General features: G+C 43.1%; 1 protein-coding gene across 1 annotated transcript in view; it reads left to right on the plus strand.

Annotated features, from left to right (window-relative positions):
* FLT3 (fms related receptor tyrosine kinase 3) overlaps window positions 1-16,167 on the plus strand; it is a 45,376-nt gene extending 29,209 nt beyond the window's left edge. Inside the window, exons 10-24 of the mRNA XM_064441095.1 lie at window positions 1,005-1,111; window positions 2,230-2,341; window positions 4,067-4,245; window positions 5,698-5,810; window positions 5,911-6,043; window positions 6,133-6,237; window positions 7,542-7,652; window positions 9,696-9,849; window positions 10,209-10,339; window positions 10,721-10,845; window positions 11,213-11,335; window positions 11,928-12,039; window positions 12,123-12,222; window positions 13,539-13,644; window positions 14,609-16,167. Coding sequence (XP_064297165.1) covers window positions 1,005-1,111; window positions 2,230-2,341; window positions 4,067-4,245; window positions 5,698-5,810; window positions 5,911-6,043; window positions 6,133-6,237; window positions 7,542-7,652; window positions 9,696-9,849; window positions 10,209-10,339; window positions 10,721-10,845; window positions 11,213-11,335; window positions 11,928-12,039; window positions 12,123-12,222; window positions 13,539-13,644; window positions 14,609-14,743 — 1,846 coding nt within the window. The 3' untranslated portion in view covers window positions 14,744-16,167. The remainder of the gene's footprint in view (window positions 1-1,004; window positions 1,112-2,229; window positions 2,342-4,066; window positions 4,246-5,697; window positions 5,811-5,910; window positions 6,044-6,132; window positions 6,238-7,541; window positions 7,653-9,695; window positions 9,850-10,208; window positions 10,340-10,720; window positions 10,846-11,212; window positions 11,336-11,927; window positions 12,040-12,122; window positions 12,223-13,538; window positions 13,645-14,608) is intronic.
* The last annotated feature ends 1,801 nt before the right edge of the window (window positions 16,168-17,968 follow it).

Here is a 17,968-nt window from a genome sequence, read left to right on the forward strand (position 1 = left end):
ACTCCCTGATATGTCTGCTTGTCTTTACCGTTGAATTTGAGTTGGGGGTCCCCTACCCAGTTTTCATTGAGCAGTCTGCTAAACATCTGCTCCCAAAATGGCAGCAACTAAACCTAAGAAAAGGTTTTCTTAAGCGCTCTTCTAACTACAATGAGTTGCAATAGCTGTCATTTAAATATGATGATGGTCCTGACAATAATAACCCAGCCAAAAGGACTGAAATAGGATGCCATCTCTGTAAGATGATATATTCCCTTCTCCCGGCCTCATCCCATGTCCCATAAAACAGTGATTCAACAGGTCAGTTGTCTAGGAATCTTTAAGTCTCTGTAGTCCTCCGTTGTTAGCTTCTGCCCAGGGACTTGTTAGAGCCCTCCCTCACTGTTTCCACTGTCACAAGCCATTTCCTGCATGGTTGGGGTCTTGGTTTGCTGCCATCACCGTAGGGGTTAGTAGAAGGCTGGCCTTCCTCCTGCAGACATATCTTAGTGGTTGGTCCTCAGTCTCATTCATAATGAAGTTCCAATGATGATCTCATTTCTGAGTTTCTGTCAGATCTTTCCATTTGGAGAGGTTTATCTCATAAGATCCTAACTGTCATGGTTATTTCCTAATACTGTTTATCATATTAACTCGAAACTCCCATCAAAATCCTTTGGAGAGTAGAGAGTTTGATCCTTTGCAGGTCTTAGCATCTGTGCCAGGATGCGTTTTATACCTTGTCTTCAATGGACTGGTAACAAAACCAGAGCCTGACAGCCCAGATGCACTCCAGGAGCTATGAGGAAAACTGCAGAATGAAATCAATACTGCAGGAAAAAAATATCCTCTTATCAAAACAGTTACATTCTGGGGCTTATATTCTCTAATGAAAAATTATTTAGTCTGGCTTCCTCATTAGAAGATGTTAAATTGTTTCAAACATATATATGAGTTTTAACTGAATTTAAAATGTTTTTCAAGTCAATCTTTTGTCCTTTTCCTGCCTTTTCTTTGCTCCACAGCATTTCATCAAAGTTCTGCAACCATCAGCACCAGTCTGGGATATATGTATTTTATGCTGAAAATGATGACACGGTCGTGACAAAAAATTTCACTCTGTACGTGAGAAGTAAGTGACAAAATGATCCCTGTGAAGATTTGGCAAAGCCTGGGATTTTGCCACTGAGATAAATGGAGTTAATATGTTGCTTTTCCCTTGGTATTCTCCATTTAATTTACATAAATTTATTGTTAAAAAAAGGAGGAACATGAGGCAAAAATGTGGTTATCTGTGCTTCACTACTGAAATCCAGGCACTGGGTCAGAGAAGGATGCTGGCTGCTTGTGGGTCATGTTTCTTGTGTTGGTCAGCGATGGAGAACAGAGGAAGAGGAGGAAGTTATTAATTTTTTTTCTCTTCATAAGCAGAGAGGACAGAATGTGAGAAATTAATCGTATACTGAGAAAATTAATACTTCTTAAGAAAACCACTTAGCCTAGGAGCTCAGTAAAATACAGTGACTGTATTCTAACTCTACAGACCTGGAATAGATGTGGCTGCTGTAGAGACCACATGAGATACACAGTGAGAGAAAACACTTATCCTCATCAGGTGTTAGCTTTCTACAGTGTGTTTATGTCATTTTTTTCCTAATGGCATTTGTGAGTTAATGCAGTTAGTCTGGAGACCCTTTGGTGTGTGACACATATGCTAGGGCCACACTACCTCGTACACCCCTGCCCACAATTCGCACACATGCACAGTCTTGCCCAGTACTCAGTTCTGCAATGTGACTGCAGCATCCCACCCTTTTTCTACATCAGGGAGCATTATTTATTATATATTATTTATACAGGGATCCTCTGTGCACATTTTGTATGAGCCGGACACCCCGAACTGGGGTATCAGGGGAGTCCTAGGTCAGACTGCTTGCTCCACGTCAGATAAGCAGAAGTCAAGACTTCTGATTTCGGCTCTGCCACTGTTTTGGTCTGGCTGTGCCTGTACAGAGAAGTGGCTGCTCCCCTTGCCTTGCCCATACTGCCATCCCACAGAACTGAGGTGTGGGGCTGGAGGAAGGAGGAGGACTGAGGGCTGCACCCAGCTCTCACAGTGACATGTGAGTGGGTTATTTTGAAAACACAGAAGCAGATCTTGGTCTCAGCAGACGTAGCATTGCCACATAGACATAAAGGTTTTCGTCACTGAAGTGCTGACAGAAATTGTCCTGTGTTATCTTGCTGCAGGAAAGCCTGAAGTAACGATGCAGCTGTTGTTCAAGCAGATCTCCTGCGTCGCTGACAGTTACCCTGCCTCATCCTGGGTTTGGAGGAACTGTCCCGAACAGAACTCGTCCAAGTAAATCATTTTCCCTCTTTTCGATTTATTGCAAAGACCATAGCTGAGCTATCCCTGGTTAAATGAAGACTGTCCTGTAAGAAGCTAAGTGTAAAACGCACCCCCAACTGTTTGTACAAGGGGACACGGTGGCCCACTCCAGGGAACCAGATCACCAAAACTAGGCAAAGTTTTCAATGTTTTAACTGGCATCGAATGAAGTCTATAAAGATCTGTATCTCAGGCTCTTTACACTGAAATAAACCCCACTGGGTTTATATCAAGAGTTAGGTAGTTACAAAGTCCAACCTAAGTTTTTCTCTTGGCCTGTCAAACTTAGAAGACATTCAGGGAATGCATTGGTTAGTATGGGCTTGCTTAATTGATTAAACTTTCATTAATGCAGCTGTTACAGTGACCTGTAACCGAAGCCAGTAAAGTCAGTCAGAGCGTTTCCAGTAAAGTTAGTGAGAACCTTTCCATTTCCTCTATTTATTTAGGGCAATGCGTCAAGCCCTAAAATTTCAAGAGGTGCTGAAACAGCTTTGAGCTGCTTTATGAACTCTGCAGTTTTTATTTTAGATGTGCCAAAAAGCTAATAATCCCACAGTGTAGAAGAGTATTGGGTCAAATTATGTTTTGGAAAACTGTGGATAAAGCTCTAAGTATTTTAACGGGATATAATAAAAAATACTAGACAATTTTTCTCTTCCATACCTCTGAAAAGGCTTCCTAACATCAATCTGTTTGTGCAGAAATGCCAGATGAAAGAAAACATCCAGCTAGTGAGTTTCAAATACTCCTTAAAACAGCTTGCTGGAAAGAAAATGCTGTGACATTTCTTTTCTTGAGAACTTCGACACATAGAAGATAGTACTCCGTGTAGAGCTGAATGAATTTTATTTACTTAGTTACCTCCTCATTTATTTATGTGGACAGTAAGTTAGGCAGCCAGTTGATGAATGATGGAAAAGCTAAAGGTCAAAATTATCTCTGTGTGGGCTTCCTTTCCTTCCAGTATAGCGTACCCTCTTTCTACATATTGGGTCTTAAAGTCATTAATAGAATCATAGAATAGAATCATAGAATCGCAGAATGGTTTGGGTTGGAAGGGACCTTTAGAGGTCATCTAGTCCAGCCGCCCCTGCAATGAGCAGGGACATCTTCAACTAGATCAGGTTGCTCAGAGCCCCAGTAATACAGGGTTGATGCCCTAATTCTCACTCATCTTGAGTGAAACTTCATCCTTGAAGTCATATACCTTCAGGAAAATGAGTTAGAGCTTTTACTGTGGGTTCATTTTGTAGTTATTGTTTTAGTAACAGCTCATTTGGAGCTGCTCAGCAGTTTGACTGTTTGAGGTAAACGTGAAAATAGTGGGAATAGATATAGGAGGGCGGGGGTGGAGGGTTGGGGGTGTGGAGGTGTCAGCTGTGAAATTGGTGGAGGTCCCAGAGGTCAGGGGGTGCAGGTGCCCTGCCAGGGCAGTGGTGGAGAGTGGGAGTGAGCCCAGTGAGGGATGTAGGGAGCCCAATTCACCTCCTGCTGACCCTGCCATGTCAATCACCAGAAAATGAGACTGGCAACCGCCCTGAAGCCTCATGCTAACAGTGACAAAAACCAAGGCCATCTGTCTCTCCCTGCCTTCCAACACGGACATAAGACATGTTTTGAAACATCCCACCTTCTCCCTTGGAAAATACCACTCTGAGCCAAAAATCAGAACTGGTGTCCTTTCTTTTTCAGCTGTACAGAAGAAATCACTGAAGGGATTCACAACTTCTTGCCAGAGAGGAGATCCCTGGGGTCATGGATTTCAAGCAGTACTTTAGATGTAAAGGACACAGCAACAACGTTCTCCATTGAGTGCTGTGCAAACAATTCTGCCGGTTTAGCCTGTGAAAAAAGTTTCATTAACCTGTCAGGTACCCTAAGCGAGTGCTTTAGCACAGATTCTCACTTAAAGCTAGTGTGGCAGAACTTACAGTATTTTTTATCTGGCTAAATGGCTGACCATGCAACGGCTTTGCAGGTAAAACACACATGCTCTGTGTATGCAGTGTGGGAAATGACGAGTGAATGGGAAACCCAGGTCCCTTTTCTCTAGTCCCAAAGCAGGGGCCTCCCTGACTAAAATGAGCAGGAATTTCACATGAATGGGAGGTGCAGGATGGAGCCATGGCAATATTGGGGTCTGCTTTTTTATTTCCTTTTAGTAATCTCTACCTGAAACCTGGAGGCATCAACTTTGGGAAGAGCTGAAGGCACTTTGGCAGCTGGTGGCAGGTGTTGGCTCTTATTCCTCTCCTGGAGGTCACTGTGGTGCTGCCAGAAATGCCTGTGGGAGCTCTCCTCACCCCATGGAGGTTATCGCATGCCTGAGCAAGAGCAAGACTGAGCAAAGAGACCCACTCAAGCGTCAGGCCCTGTCTGGGAAGCAGGAGCGAGTAGTAGGAGAGAGGTGTTCTTAAACTGCTGTAGGCAGTTGGCAGAAGGCCAGGCTCTGGTTTGAGAACGACTGTAAGGTCTCTCTTCTTGTAGGGGACATGAGAGATTCTTTCCTTGTTGAACAAGAAAATCATTATGATTATTTGCCCATGCACTTATACTTGTAACACCATATACATCCCATAGGGCAAAATATTTCAGTTATAGGGAACATGCTGTGACACCTGGGAAGTATTCTGAAGCACCCAGATATTTGCAGTACAGAGATTTCCTTTGTCATGAATAAACAAGCTGTTTGGTGCTTTTGACTACAGTTGGCGGAAGCTGTGATGCCTGACAAGAGTTTGAGCATTTATGTTGAAATTACAACAGAAAGTAAACATAATACTTATGCACTTAGAAACTACCAGAATATGAGGGTAGGTTTCAGGTAACACTCACCTATGCACTGGTGCCTTATAGTATGCTCTTGACTAGTTAAAAGAGTTCCTGGCTAAGCAGCAGAGCAATGCTCCAAGCAGGTTGTGTGCAGTCCATCCGCTGATAACAGGTGCTTCGGTATCTGGCGTACATTGCTTGGGGGAAGGCACAGGCAGAGAAGGAAGACAAAATGAGAAGAATAATTGTTCCTGTTTATGTTCACCATGTCCAGTCTGTGAATCACACCAACACCTCCATGCACTTAGATTTCTTAACTGGTGTAGCTTTTTTTTTAATGAAAACAGATGTCATGATTACCCAGCATTTAACGCCTCCTGCCCAGCTCCTTGCTTTGTATGTGGCTCCATCTCATTCCCTGTGCAGAGGAGGCTCAGGCATGAGAGGACTGCAAGCTGGCAGAACTGACCAAGCCACCATGGGTTCTCCTTGCACCTTTAGCTGTACACCCGAGCTCTGATTCAGTGGGTAGTAATATGTATCTCTTAAAGTTGCAGGAGCTGTTTCTTCCCCTCAGGACAATGCTGCGTTCCATGTCTCTGTTGGATTTTTCCTCCTATTGATCGCTTTTTTGTTTGCATTCATTTTTCATAAATACAAAAAGGTAAGAGCAAACATAAATACCGACTCCTTCATGTTTTGTTCCTACCAGCGTGTTTTTTCTTCTCTAAGACTTATTGCACCTTTTTTTTTTTCTTCCAAAGCAATATAGATATGAAAGCCAGTTGCAAATGATTCAGATGATAGGCCCATCGGATAACGAGTACCTCTATATCGACTTCAGAGAATTTGAATATGATCTCAAATGGGAATTTCCCAGGGAAAATCTGGAATTTGGTGAGCAGTCCACAAGGCAACCCACAATGCTGGAGTAGTAGCCTGTACTGTAGCAGTTGCAGATAATATTGGCATATTGTGTCTTGTAGGACAAGTCCTTGGTTCTGGGGCTTTTGGGAAAGTGGTGAATGCAACAGCATATGGAATTAGCAATGCGGGTGATTCAGTCCAGGTTGCAGTCAAAATGCTAAAAGGTATGATAAACTTTGGGTGTGTTTTGCAAGCAGTGATACATTCTAGTGGCTCCAAAGCAGAACCGGAGTTGGAAATCCCTTTATATACAGACTTGTAGCAATTACACCACACAGATGTTTGGTTTCAAAATCCTTTCAAAATCCTGTTAAAGTTTAGAAAAGTAGTGCTGAAGTGCCGTCTTCATGCAGCACATTGCATTTTGTCCTATGTGCCATAGATCTGTGTTGTGTGGGGAAGGATGGAGCTGCTCTGCTCTAAAGAGGACAAATGCAAATTCACAGTGCAGATTAGCCTGCTGGTCACACTGGTGACTCTGTGGACTTTGGTGTGAGGTCCCTTTTTCTTGTAGTGCTGTCTAGCTGTTGCACTCCCTTCGCCTCTATGTCTGAGCCAGCTTGTTTGCAAAACTTCCAGCACATCTTCCTGTAGTCTTTTCTTCTCGATAACACAAAACAATTTCTTTCCATCCCTCCTTATGGGTCAGGCTTCTTAAACTTCTAATCCTCCTTGCTGCTTTGTTCTGGCCTCTCTGAACTGTCTTGACTCCTCATAAAAGCAGTGTCTAGAAGCAAGCGTCCCCAGCAGCAAGAAGAGGATGAGGGCTGCCTCACTGGGTCCTGAGTAGCACAACCCTGTTGATACACAACAGGATGAGCATTGGCAGCAGTACCAGCACCTTGCTCACCTGTGTGCCCACACAGTCCCTTCCTGCCAGCACTGCCATCCACTTCCTCATCTCCTGTTGGCACATGTGGATCAGCTTTACACTTCCTTGGTCCACTCCTTTGCAGTTGCCTTTGTGGGAGTTCATCTTGATGATTTTGGTTCACATCCCCAATTCAATGAGATTTTGAGGACCAAATGCTTGCTGAAAAACAAGCCTAAAGCTACTACTGAAACACAGGGTGGCCTTCTTAGCTATGGGATCTCAACTGGTTGCGTGCCATATGGCTGCTAGGACATTTTTTCTCATAACATTTCTCTCCAACAGGGTTGACTGCCATTTTTTCTGTGCTTGTGAACACCTTAATACACTGTTGTCATTCCTTGCCAGCCTAAGAATGACAAATATTAACATTTTATGTCTGCTTTACCAACCATTCAAATGATACACACTCACACACACATTTACTTTCCACCTTTGGCTAAATCTTTTTATAGCGTACAAAAATTTTTAGGATGTTCTCAAATGTACTTTCAGTCCAATTAATTTGAAATGAAGACTTGGGTGTGGCAAAGCATCACAACCATTTACATTTTTAATTCTTTGCTGGAGATTTCCAAATCTGTGTTACTTTTACAGAAAAACCTGATGCTTCAGAAAAAGATGCTCTAATGTCTGAGCTGAAAATGATGACTCACATTGGAAGCCATGAAAATATTGTGAACCTACTAGGAGCTTGTACTGTGTCAGGTAACTTGTGGAAAGGTACAAATTAAAATGTTTAGGCTAAGGAGGACTCCTGAGCAGAAAAGAAGTATCAAAAATTGGTTACTGAAAGCAGTATTAAAAACATCCAAGACATAATCAATCACCTGTTCTACTCTGCTGCTGATCCCCTCTTCACCTGAGTCCTGTCTTTGCCCAACCATATTTGCTGTTCTGCGCCAGCCTAAAATAAGATGAAAATGAAATTAAATCAAAGTTAAGGCCATGCGTGTCTATGGAAATGGGTCCTTTCTAATTGAACATGCATGAAGTGAAACAATAACCATTCTATAGAAGAACTTTTCCTTTTACAATGGTGATGGCACTGATACAGGCCAGTTTATTAAATGAAAAGGAAAAGCTTATCTGGTTTAAGATACCTTTGTATCCACATGATTCTGTTCACATAAGAAATTTTATTTTGTTTTTTTTAATCAGGTGGCTCACCAAATAGTAAAGTTGTAGAAAGAAAGCTAAAAATGGCTAAAGGCTAGACAGGAAAGAAAATAAACTGAAAAAAGAGCCGGGGTGGGTGGGACACTCAAAGAAAGAAGAGGAGAGAAGCAAATAATGAAAAAAGAGAAAACTTTTTAAAGGACTGAATGTAAAAATAAACCTGAAGATGGAAAGAACTAAGCAAAAATTAACTAAGATGAAAATGACATGGTATTACCACTAATTAATTATTGTGCGACTTGAGATATCACTGAGGCAACATACACGGATATTCCTGTCCCAAGAACTCCCCCTCTGGCCAGTCCAGCAGTGAACAGGAGCAGGTGGAGAGAGGCTAAAGAACAGATCACCTCCGGAGGGCAGGATTTAGCCAGTGTTTGCTCATACCATGAACTCTAACACCTGCCACTGAAAAACTTGATAGATTTTCTGCCATGGATATTTATTAAGTCAGAAAGACCAAAGATAACAGTTAACTCTTGTTTCCCCAGTTTGCATCAACAGCAATACTGTCGTGCAAAGACATTTAAGGCGTAAGAGGAAAGCATAGAAATAGATCATTGTTGGTGGCTGTAGCTGATTTGAAATTACACAGGCTGCCACTGCGTTCTGGAAAACTCAGCAGGTGTGATGGTGTAGGTGGGAGAGCTGCAGGGGAGACTGCTCAGTCTGGCAAGGTAGGGCAGGGACACTTCCAGCCTTGTCCAAGTCCCATGTTCAGAAGCATTTCCATGGCTCTCCAGACTTCACATCCATCCTCTGAGAGACTTTGCAGGCTTTTCACAGTGTGCCCTACCTTCCTTGACAGGGCCCTTCCTGCAGAAAAGTCCACAAATTCATATTTGGTCTTTCTTAGCCAGAAGTGGTGATACCAAGTGTAAAACTTTGCAGGGGTGATGTGTGACCACCCTGAGCTCTCCCTGGGCCATTCGCTCTGCTCCTGCTGGCTTGTCGTGGCTTTCCTCTGAGCCTGCCTGGTTGGGAATTGGAGGTGTTTTTCCTTTCTTGAGAAAGTGGCCTGACCAGTGCTCCACTCAGACATATTCCCTTGCAAGATCTTTCCCTGCTTTAGTTCCTCTCAGCAGGTACGCTTGGTTTTCAGGTGGCCCCATGGAAAAAAAAAAGGGATATTTCTAGAGCATGAAGGCAGTGCAGATAAATGAAAGGTCGAAGGATACCAATTCACATCATCAAGATAATTAGCAGGGGTCATCTTTTGCTTGAGCCATGTATGGTTTAGACAATATGTTGCATCTTTATAGCCTGTGCTGTCCTCCCCAGTGCCATTGGTATGAGGAAGGATGTTTATACCCTCACAGGGATTTACGATCCACCTTGGGAGATGCACCACAGGGAAAAATCAGCTATATAGGCTTTCCAAAGGGTAGTTTACAGTCAGTAACTACAGTCAGTAAACATCACCTGCCCATCAGTAAAAGTTATCTACCTGGGAAGGGAAGATGCTTGGGACATGTAATACAGATTAGTCCTGGGAGAAGATGAGGCATCATTAGGGCTTTAATAGGGATTGCTATAGATAGCAGGAGGCGTTTACATTTCCAACTATTTCAGGACCAATCTACTTGATATTTGAATACTGTTGCTATGGTGACCTTCTAAACTACTTAAGGAGCAAGAGGGAAAAGTTTCACTGGACACTGATGGATATTTTTAAACAGCACAACTTCAGCTTTTACCACAATATCCATTTGGACCAAAATTCCAGGTAAAGCATTCAGCAACAGTTCAATACTTTACAAAGCTACTGTCTCTTTTTAAGCAGCATTCTCAGCTGTGCTGTAAACTGGTGAAATTATTGAATCCCTGAGAGTATGCTTTCACATACTTTAGTAAGCAATGCCTTGGGAGGAATTGACTTTTGATTCTACATATGATGTTCTCTGCACTGGACTGCAAAAGACAAGCAACTTCTTGCTTCTCTTCCCAGTTTTGAGAAGACTCATGTCTGTGCCCAGATTTTTAATAGCAATAACTGATCATGCTTTTTCACTGCAAAACAATTTATGTGTAGAAGATTATGTGATCCACTGTGTGTAACCTTTGAAAATGTGTCACCCACTCCAGGAAGGGAACTCACCTGAAGTACAATGTGAATATGACTGTATGCAGAGAAGATGAATTTGAAATCACACAAAGAAGTCAAAACATAAATGTGACATCTGTATCAAATGGAACAGTGCTGTATTCTGAGGAAGGTAAGAGATCAGTTGCTTTTATTGCTAGTAATTATGTTACTATTTTATTTATTATATTATTGATCCAACTGGAATAGATTCAGTGACACAGGAGGCTCCTTTCTATCATACGTCTCTCTTCCCTCTTGGCAGGAGTTTTGGTGGAGAAGGATTCAATAACACTTAGGACCAGAGGCTTACATTTCTGGTCATGTTATACATAGTCTTTGAGTATGAAAATGCTCTTTGCTTTATTTTGTGTCTGAGCAAAGGATGCAAAAGATGGATGCTCTTTGTGATGCCTTTGGTAGGAGCATGTGAACATGCTTAAAACAGTCAGTGGAATTAATCAGAGAGTGAGGAAGCGCAGGGAAAACTCATACTTTTGGTTAATTTTTACAGATAAAATTAAGCATGCAAGCAGACAGAAGGATGAAGACGAGGATTTTAATGTGCTTACTTTTGAAGACCTTCTTTGCTTCTCTTACCAAGTCGCCAAAGGAATGGAGTTTCTTGAGTCCAAATCGGTATGGTGAAGGGTAGCAAATTGTTTAGATAGAAAAGATAGTAAAAATAGGTCAGTCTATAAAAGGCAGACTGAAGAACAGAGCCACAGAGTGGCAGGCTTGAACTATACCTCCTTCCCTGGCTTTACACCAAGACTAGATTGCAGTTTTAGGCATGACCCTGAGTAAGAAGTGGCTGCATTGCACACTTCTGCCTGCCCTGGCCCTGTCCTTTGCCATGAGCAGCTGGGGACTGTCCAGCTTACTCATTCTCCAAAACGTTTGAGTGGAAGGAGGCACCAATTCAGAGAGCTCTGTGTGAGGCAAACGAATTATCTCCTTCTGATACCAAATGCTGCAGAGCCTTAACCCATCCTTTCCTTCTAAGTGCATTCACAGAGACCTTGCTGCCCGGAATATACTCGTGACCCAGGGAAAAGTGGTGAAAATATGTGACTTTGGGCTTGCCAGAGATGTAGTGAACGACTCCAACTACATCGTCAGGGGCAATGTAAGTTCCTGAGTGCTCTCTATTTTTCATACCATTGTAAGAATGATAAGGAACCAAGAAAGTACAGACAGTGCAGAAATCTCACTTTTTCCTGCCTTTGGCAAATGCAAATTCTTAGCTTTTAATTAACCTGATCAAGCTAGTACTGTAAGTGAGATGGCACCCGTGTCCTTTCTAAAGCACACTGAAACCATTAATGGAAGTGCTGGGAATTGTTTTCTGTTATAGACAACGATAGTATAGGAACAATAGCATATGCGTGGGGTACAACAAATCCTCCAGCTATATGAAGAAGTACAGGGTGAACATCTCCATCCAAGTTACTCACTCTGGAATTCAGAGGAGGGAAGAAGGCTTTTCCAGGGCTGAGCTAATCTCTTTCTTAAATAGTAATATGAAATGGATGAGATGAATTGGCTCCTTAGAAGTGCCTGTTTGTCTCTCTAGGGAAATTTAAAGGGGCTACTAAGAGAGGCCCGGCTTTTCAAATAGAAAACATGAATTGATCCAATGAAGCAGTGAGAACTACAGTGGGTCATCTAGAAAGCCTGTGTCACAGCATGACATGGCCTCCTTTCCCCTGTCTGTACAGGCTCGTTTACCAGTTAAATGGATGGCTCCTGAAAGCTTATTCGAGAGGACGTACACAATGAAGAGTGATGTCTGGTCTTATGGAATATTACTATGGGAAATATTCTCTTTGGGTATGTTCTGTAATGCAACAAAAGAGCACTGCTTGGTTTTGGCAACTTCTGAATTAATGTGTGTTCTCCAATATTTTTCACAGGTGTAAATCCCTACCCTGGTATTCAGGTTGATACAAACTTCTACAAATTAATACAAAGTGGATTTAAAATGGACCCACCGTACTATGCTACAAAAGATGTGTAAGTGTATTTCCTGAGTGAAGCACAGCATGGGAATTTACATTTACTAGGTCACTGTTTGTATGAGCTTTTCTTTATTGTACACTGTACCTTGCTCAAAAGAAGTTGCAAAAGGTGAGATCTTCCTCTAACTCTGAAAAGGCTTCTTGATCATGCAGGTTTTGTCCTAAAGCAGAACTGATTAAAACTAAAGGTTATGTGTGTTTGAAAGGACTAATTTATTATCTTTATTTACTTGTGCCTTTCTTTCCCAGAGACCTTCTTGTTCCCAGGTCACAAACTTCTTTTCTTTTTCTTTGTTTTTTCTTTTTGCAAAAGCTGTGTTATACCATATTAATTTTTAATATTAACTAAATCTCTGGTGATTTTCTCTAAACTATTTTTTTTTTAATTGAGTTTAGCATGTGTGATTCGGTTCCAGGTTCCAGGAGGTTAGGGATCCTCTTAGGGAAAAACCCTGCTAAGGAACAGTTGGCAGGAGCTATTCTTGTGCTCTCAGCACATGAATTTCAGCTTGTGCCTCTGTGCCGGGGTAGGCTCTTCCTAGAGGTAGACCCCAGGGGACAAGAGAAGAGAAGGTGATGGGGAGCTGCAAGACCTGGAGCATGGAGGAAAGGGAAGGACTTTGGGTTGTCAGAGCTCTTCTGGCAGACATTTCATAGATGGTCTAAGGACTCAGTGCCTTGCTATGGCACCGTACTCTTCTCATCCTCTCCATGTAAAGACTGTGATGGTATTTAAGGTACAGGTGAAGCTGACAGATTGCTGTTGGGCTTATAAATATCAGGGAACCTATTGACCTGGTAAGTTTGCAAATGATTTTAGCAGATAGGTGCTGCACTGGTCCCTGGTGAAACTGCAAAATCTCTAAGGTGGCATGTGAACTTCAAAAAGATTTTTGTGATGTCAAATTGCATAAAAAGACTTGATGTGAAAAGTCCCCTCAAGACTACAGAGTCTGCAAGGAGCAGGTTCAACCCCAGAGACAGACAGAGACAGACAGGAATTGTCTTCCTAACACTTTCTGTATGGAAGCTGGAAAACAAGGTTAGCATGCTAGTATGTGCCAGCCAGGGTGAAATCCTGGCCCCAGTCCTATGAGGAGGATTTTGCTAAGGACTCTGATAAAGCCATGGTCTTCATTTCACCCTTTGTCCTTATCTTTTCCTCTGATGCAACACATTCAAATCTGGCCTCTTACTGTAAAGTTGTTCTGGTGCTCCATGATTCCCATCCAAATCCTGCACTTCCATGTAGTCACTTTCAGAGACTCCAACAGCTAATATACTTTCTATGTCACCTCTTTGCTCCTGCAGCTATCGTGTGATGCAGTCCTGTTGGGCCCTTGACTCCAGAAAAAGACCCTCTTTTTCTTGGCTCGTTTCTTCTCTTGCCTGTCAGCTGGCTGACGCAGAAGGAGCAGTAAGTAAACACAGAAAGGAGAAAAATCCTTCTTTTTTATTATTTTTGTGTAGCCCCATAGGTCAAAATGAGCTTAGAAATAGTCTTCTGGTTTCTATTCAAGAGTGCCACGGTGTTGTGGGTACATTCCCTGGGGATCTATGTAACAGTTTGGGTAAATTTTTTCTGCCATCAGAAGGAATCCTGATCTCCCTGATGAGATTTTCTTTCTTCCCACTGCCTGCACTGGCACTCTGGAAGGCTGAAATCTCAGCCTGTGCTACAGGACTGTGCCTCCCTGGTGCAGGAGCCAGTGCAGTTGGCTTTGGTGAGGCTGATAGCTGCCATAGGAGGGAGCCTGAGCCTGGACCACCTTCCAGGAATCTCATGGTGGGCCACTGTAGGTATGTGCTCCTATGTCCTCACAGACAGAGGATGTCATTCTCAAAGGTCAAAATAATAAACAGAATCTGAGGAAATCATATTCCATCCTTAACAGACTGTGATCTCTTCCTCAGGGAGGATAAGCAACTCCTTTCAAAACTAGTGATTCCTGCCTGGGCATCAGACACTTTTTCCTGGTGCAGTGTCCTTGCTAACCTGTTGGGATGTGGGGGCTATAATGACTCTCACCTTTCAGCCTGGAACCTCTCTGCAGACTGTTAGCCTGGCAGAAGCCGCTGAGTGTAGAGGCAAACCGATGAGCAACTTCAAAGCACTGTAGCTAGGAAAAAAAAGTTCTCTGCAGTCCAGTGCCCTTCCTCGGCCCAGCTCTTTTTGGCTAGATAAGGTCCATCTCACTTAGACAGCTGTCTGGGCTCCCTTTAGAGTCAGTGGGAAATAACAGGCAGATCTGAGTATGATTCTCCCTCAAGAGAAGGCGGGCTGTACTTTACAAGTGCCTGCTTCACAGGGAGAAAAGCAGTTATCCAAGTACAAAAAGCAATACCAGAAGATATATTTTATTTCCTCTTCCCAATTCTAGGTTTACCAGAATATGAAGAAAAATGTTTCTACACACAATTCCAGCATCAAAACTAAACCATGTGTAAGCAGGGATGAGGAATCTCTTCTATCCCCAACTGTGCTACAGCATGAAGACTCTCGGGTTGAAAAATAATCTAGGTTCTGGATTTGATCTCAGTATTTTCATAAACTCTGTGTAGCATAGATGGTTTATATCACCACTAAGAAAAGAAAATGTTACCAGCTGCTGCTTTATTCACATTTTTGTTACTTTGAGGAGAAGACACAATTAATTTCTTTTAATTCAGCAAACACGTCTATCGCAAGACAAAAGCAACGGTCTTTTGGCTGTCTCTCCACAACTGGATATCTCTTTTCCTGTTTTTTTGTAAACAGTGTCTAATCAATGCATTGAATTCAGAGTGTTCATGCCATATTGCAAGCAAGCACAAGAAAATCCATGGGGTTTTAGTCAATGTTTACAAGCACGGACTATGCATCTAGAGAGAACTGGTGTGATTTCCAGAAGTGCTACTCACATCTTGATCTCCAGATGTCAGTGAATGTTGGAAAACAAAGCCATTGGAGTAGCCAGCTTATGAAGCCCAGATTTTAAAATAGCAGCCTTGTATTACAACGAACTGTACATTTGAATGTGTACGACTGTCTTACCCTGAACATCTCAATTGCTGTGAAGTTCCCGATAGGTGTCCAGTTCAGGCAAGTGCATTTCATCGAGCTTTAGGTACGCAGGTGGTCTGTAGTCATCCAGACGATATTCTTCACCTGCTGGTGAGAGCTAGACACTTACAGCAACTGTTTCCTTCCTACCTAAAATAAGCATCTAAAACAAACAGGAGTGATATTTGGAGATGACCTTCTGCCTCCCTGGTCTAGAAAATCCAGGTGGCAGTCTCCAACTGGCAGTCTCACTTCAAATGAGTTATAACCAATTCCAATGTTTGGGCTTTGTGTGTTTTAATACCAGATAAAATGTTTATTTTTTTAAAGAAATTGTCTTCTGTAGCAATTTAGGAGTGTAATATCATCACTCCCAGTTCCCAGAAGTCAGCCTGGGTGTATGAACCCTGCTGCAATAAAATGAGACTATTTCTTTATCTTTCTATCTCTTTATCTTTAACTTTCTCCCAGACTCCCAGGACAATAACCAGAGGCTTGATGGTTTCTTAATATAGATAAAAAGACACGTTGTTTTCTTTATGAGGTTTGGGGGTTTGTAAATGTGGCTTTCATAATGATTAATGGCATACACTTGTCTACATCTCAGTGAATCAAGATGAGAATATACAGGTTAATAGTTTTCTTTTCTTTTACGTTTTACAAGATGCTAACTCCTGTTAGGATTTCCAGTGGCAAGTGTTATAAATTAATAACTGTTTGGTTAGAATATCCTATCATATGAATTGAGCTGCTCTTTACTAACATTGTCTGAAAATAATTCAGTGTTGTAGTACAGCAATTATGATTTGTATATTTTTCTTAACATTGTTGAATTAGCAAGGAACCATTGATTTTTTAAGCAGATATAAACTGCTGAATAATAATTTGGAAATACAAAGATGGAAATAAAACTTTAACATTACATTTTCTGGAAAATATATATGACTTTTAACATACTCATATAACACAATTTCAAAGTGTTCAGCAACAAGATGTCACTGTTCAGCACCGTTGACGCGCAGCCTGCACCAGCTGGAAAGCGAGAGTTGAGTGTCTTTTGCAGACAGGAGTTTTCAGCCGCTGTAACCTTCAGAGCTAGAGGAGCTTAATGCTGACCTGGTTGTATCCAAGCCTAGCTGGCCCTGGAACCTAAGCAGGTGTGAACTTGGCTCATGGAGAGGCAGATGGGAATCCCATGTGCTTTAAAACATACCAGGGAGTTGTGTCAAGTGTCTTTCCATAAGATTAAGAAAGGAGCGGGCAGGGGTCTTCTGGCCCAATCAGTGCTACTGAGCTGAGATTTGGGAATGTAAAGGCAAACAGAGAACCTTGGAGCTAACACGAACTCCTCTTGATGCACACGTGAACTGCAGCTCAGGCCACACGGCACCCTGTGAGGAAGTACAATCAGGAGAAAGACCTTCCTGGGTCTTGTGCACCTGCTACTCCATGCAGCAGAGAGGGATGGACCGAAGCTACAGGAGGTATTCAGTGAAAAATTAATATCTTTTAGGAGCACGTTTCCTTTCCAGGATGCTCAGCAAGGTGCTGGTCCATCCCTGAGGTTTGTGCAGAGCCACAGCCAGAGCAGCTTAAGGAGCAGTTTCATGATTCTTGAAGGAAAATGCCCACATTTCTCTTGTTTGGATCCAGACTCCCTAATCTGTGCCTCCAGGAGCAGGCTCCCTAGAGCAAGTGCTAAATTCCCCCTGTAGTGGGTGGGGAGAGTTAAGCTTGTTTGAAGACCTCCACAAGAGACACCATTAGTTTAAACTAGATATATTGAGTGAAGTAGGATTGACAAAGATTCAGAAATCGTTAAGCCAGGAAGAAGAGGAACGGGAGGGGTTGAGGTCAGCTAAAAGCGCTGAAAGGCAAAGGACACGCACTCTCCTTGTTAGCAATAAGAGAAAGAATTATTTGATAAGCCAAACTGAAAGGCAAGACGCGCTGAGGAATCGGCCCTACTTTTCTTTCCATTTTCCCTTCGAAACACAGCGCAGCGCCTGCAGGCGGGTCCCCAGGAAGGCCATCCCTTGCCCGGGATGCCGCCGGGGTGCCGCCGCCCCCGTCCCGCTGTCCCCGGCCGGCACTAGGTGGAGCTCCGCCACCGCGGAGGCTTCCGCCGGCGGCTCCCGGGCGGCCCAGCGCCGGGGCGGCTGGCGGGAGGGGGGACCAGCAGCCGGGCCGGTGCTTAGCACAAGGACATGGGCCAGCCACGGTGTCCGGACCAGAGCTACAGGAGACCCGGGGGAGCAGGGCTGGGGATGATGGTGCCGGATAAAGGGAATCCACAGCCAAAAACTTCGTAGCACTGGTACCGGTACCATTACCAGTGCAAATCGGTGAGCCCCCTTCCTCAGTGCATCTCCCAGACAACCTTGCCCGTGTTGCCACAGAGACTACAAAAATAGGAGGCCCTTCCCTGTCTGGCTCAACAGAAACTGGATGTGCTTCTCCAACACAAGTCTTGCTGTCAGGTTTGGGATACCTGGGATGGGCTCTCTGAGGTCCCTCTGGGAGAAGCTGGGGCTAATTGTGCGTTGAACCAGAAGAGGAGAGCAGGAGTGTTATGCAGGTCAGCAGTGGCTTTCAGTCCACATGTTCACAGAGGTGTGTGAAAGGTGATAGAGAAAGCCAAGGTCATATTTGCTATAGAGACATTTGCAGATATGTCATTTTTAAGAGTCCACACTTC

This window comes from Phalacrocorax carbo, chromosome 1 (genome assembly GCF_963921805.1).
Source record: "Phalacrocorax carbo chromosome 1, bPhaCar2.1, whole genome shotgun sequence".
In the NCBI taxonomy this organism is placed as follows: domain Eukaryota; kingdom Metazoa; phylum Chordata; class Aves; order Suliformes; family Phalacrocoracidae; genus Phalacrocorax; species Phalacrocorax carbo.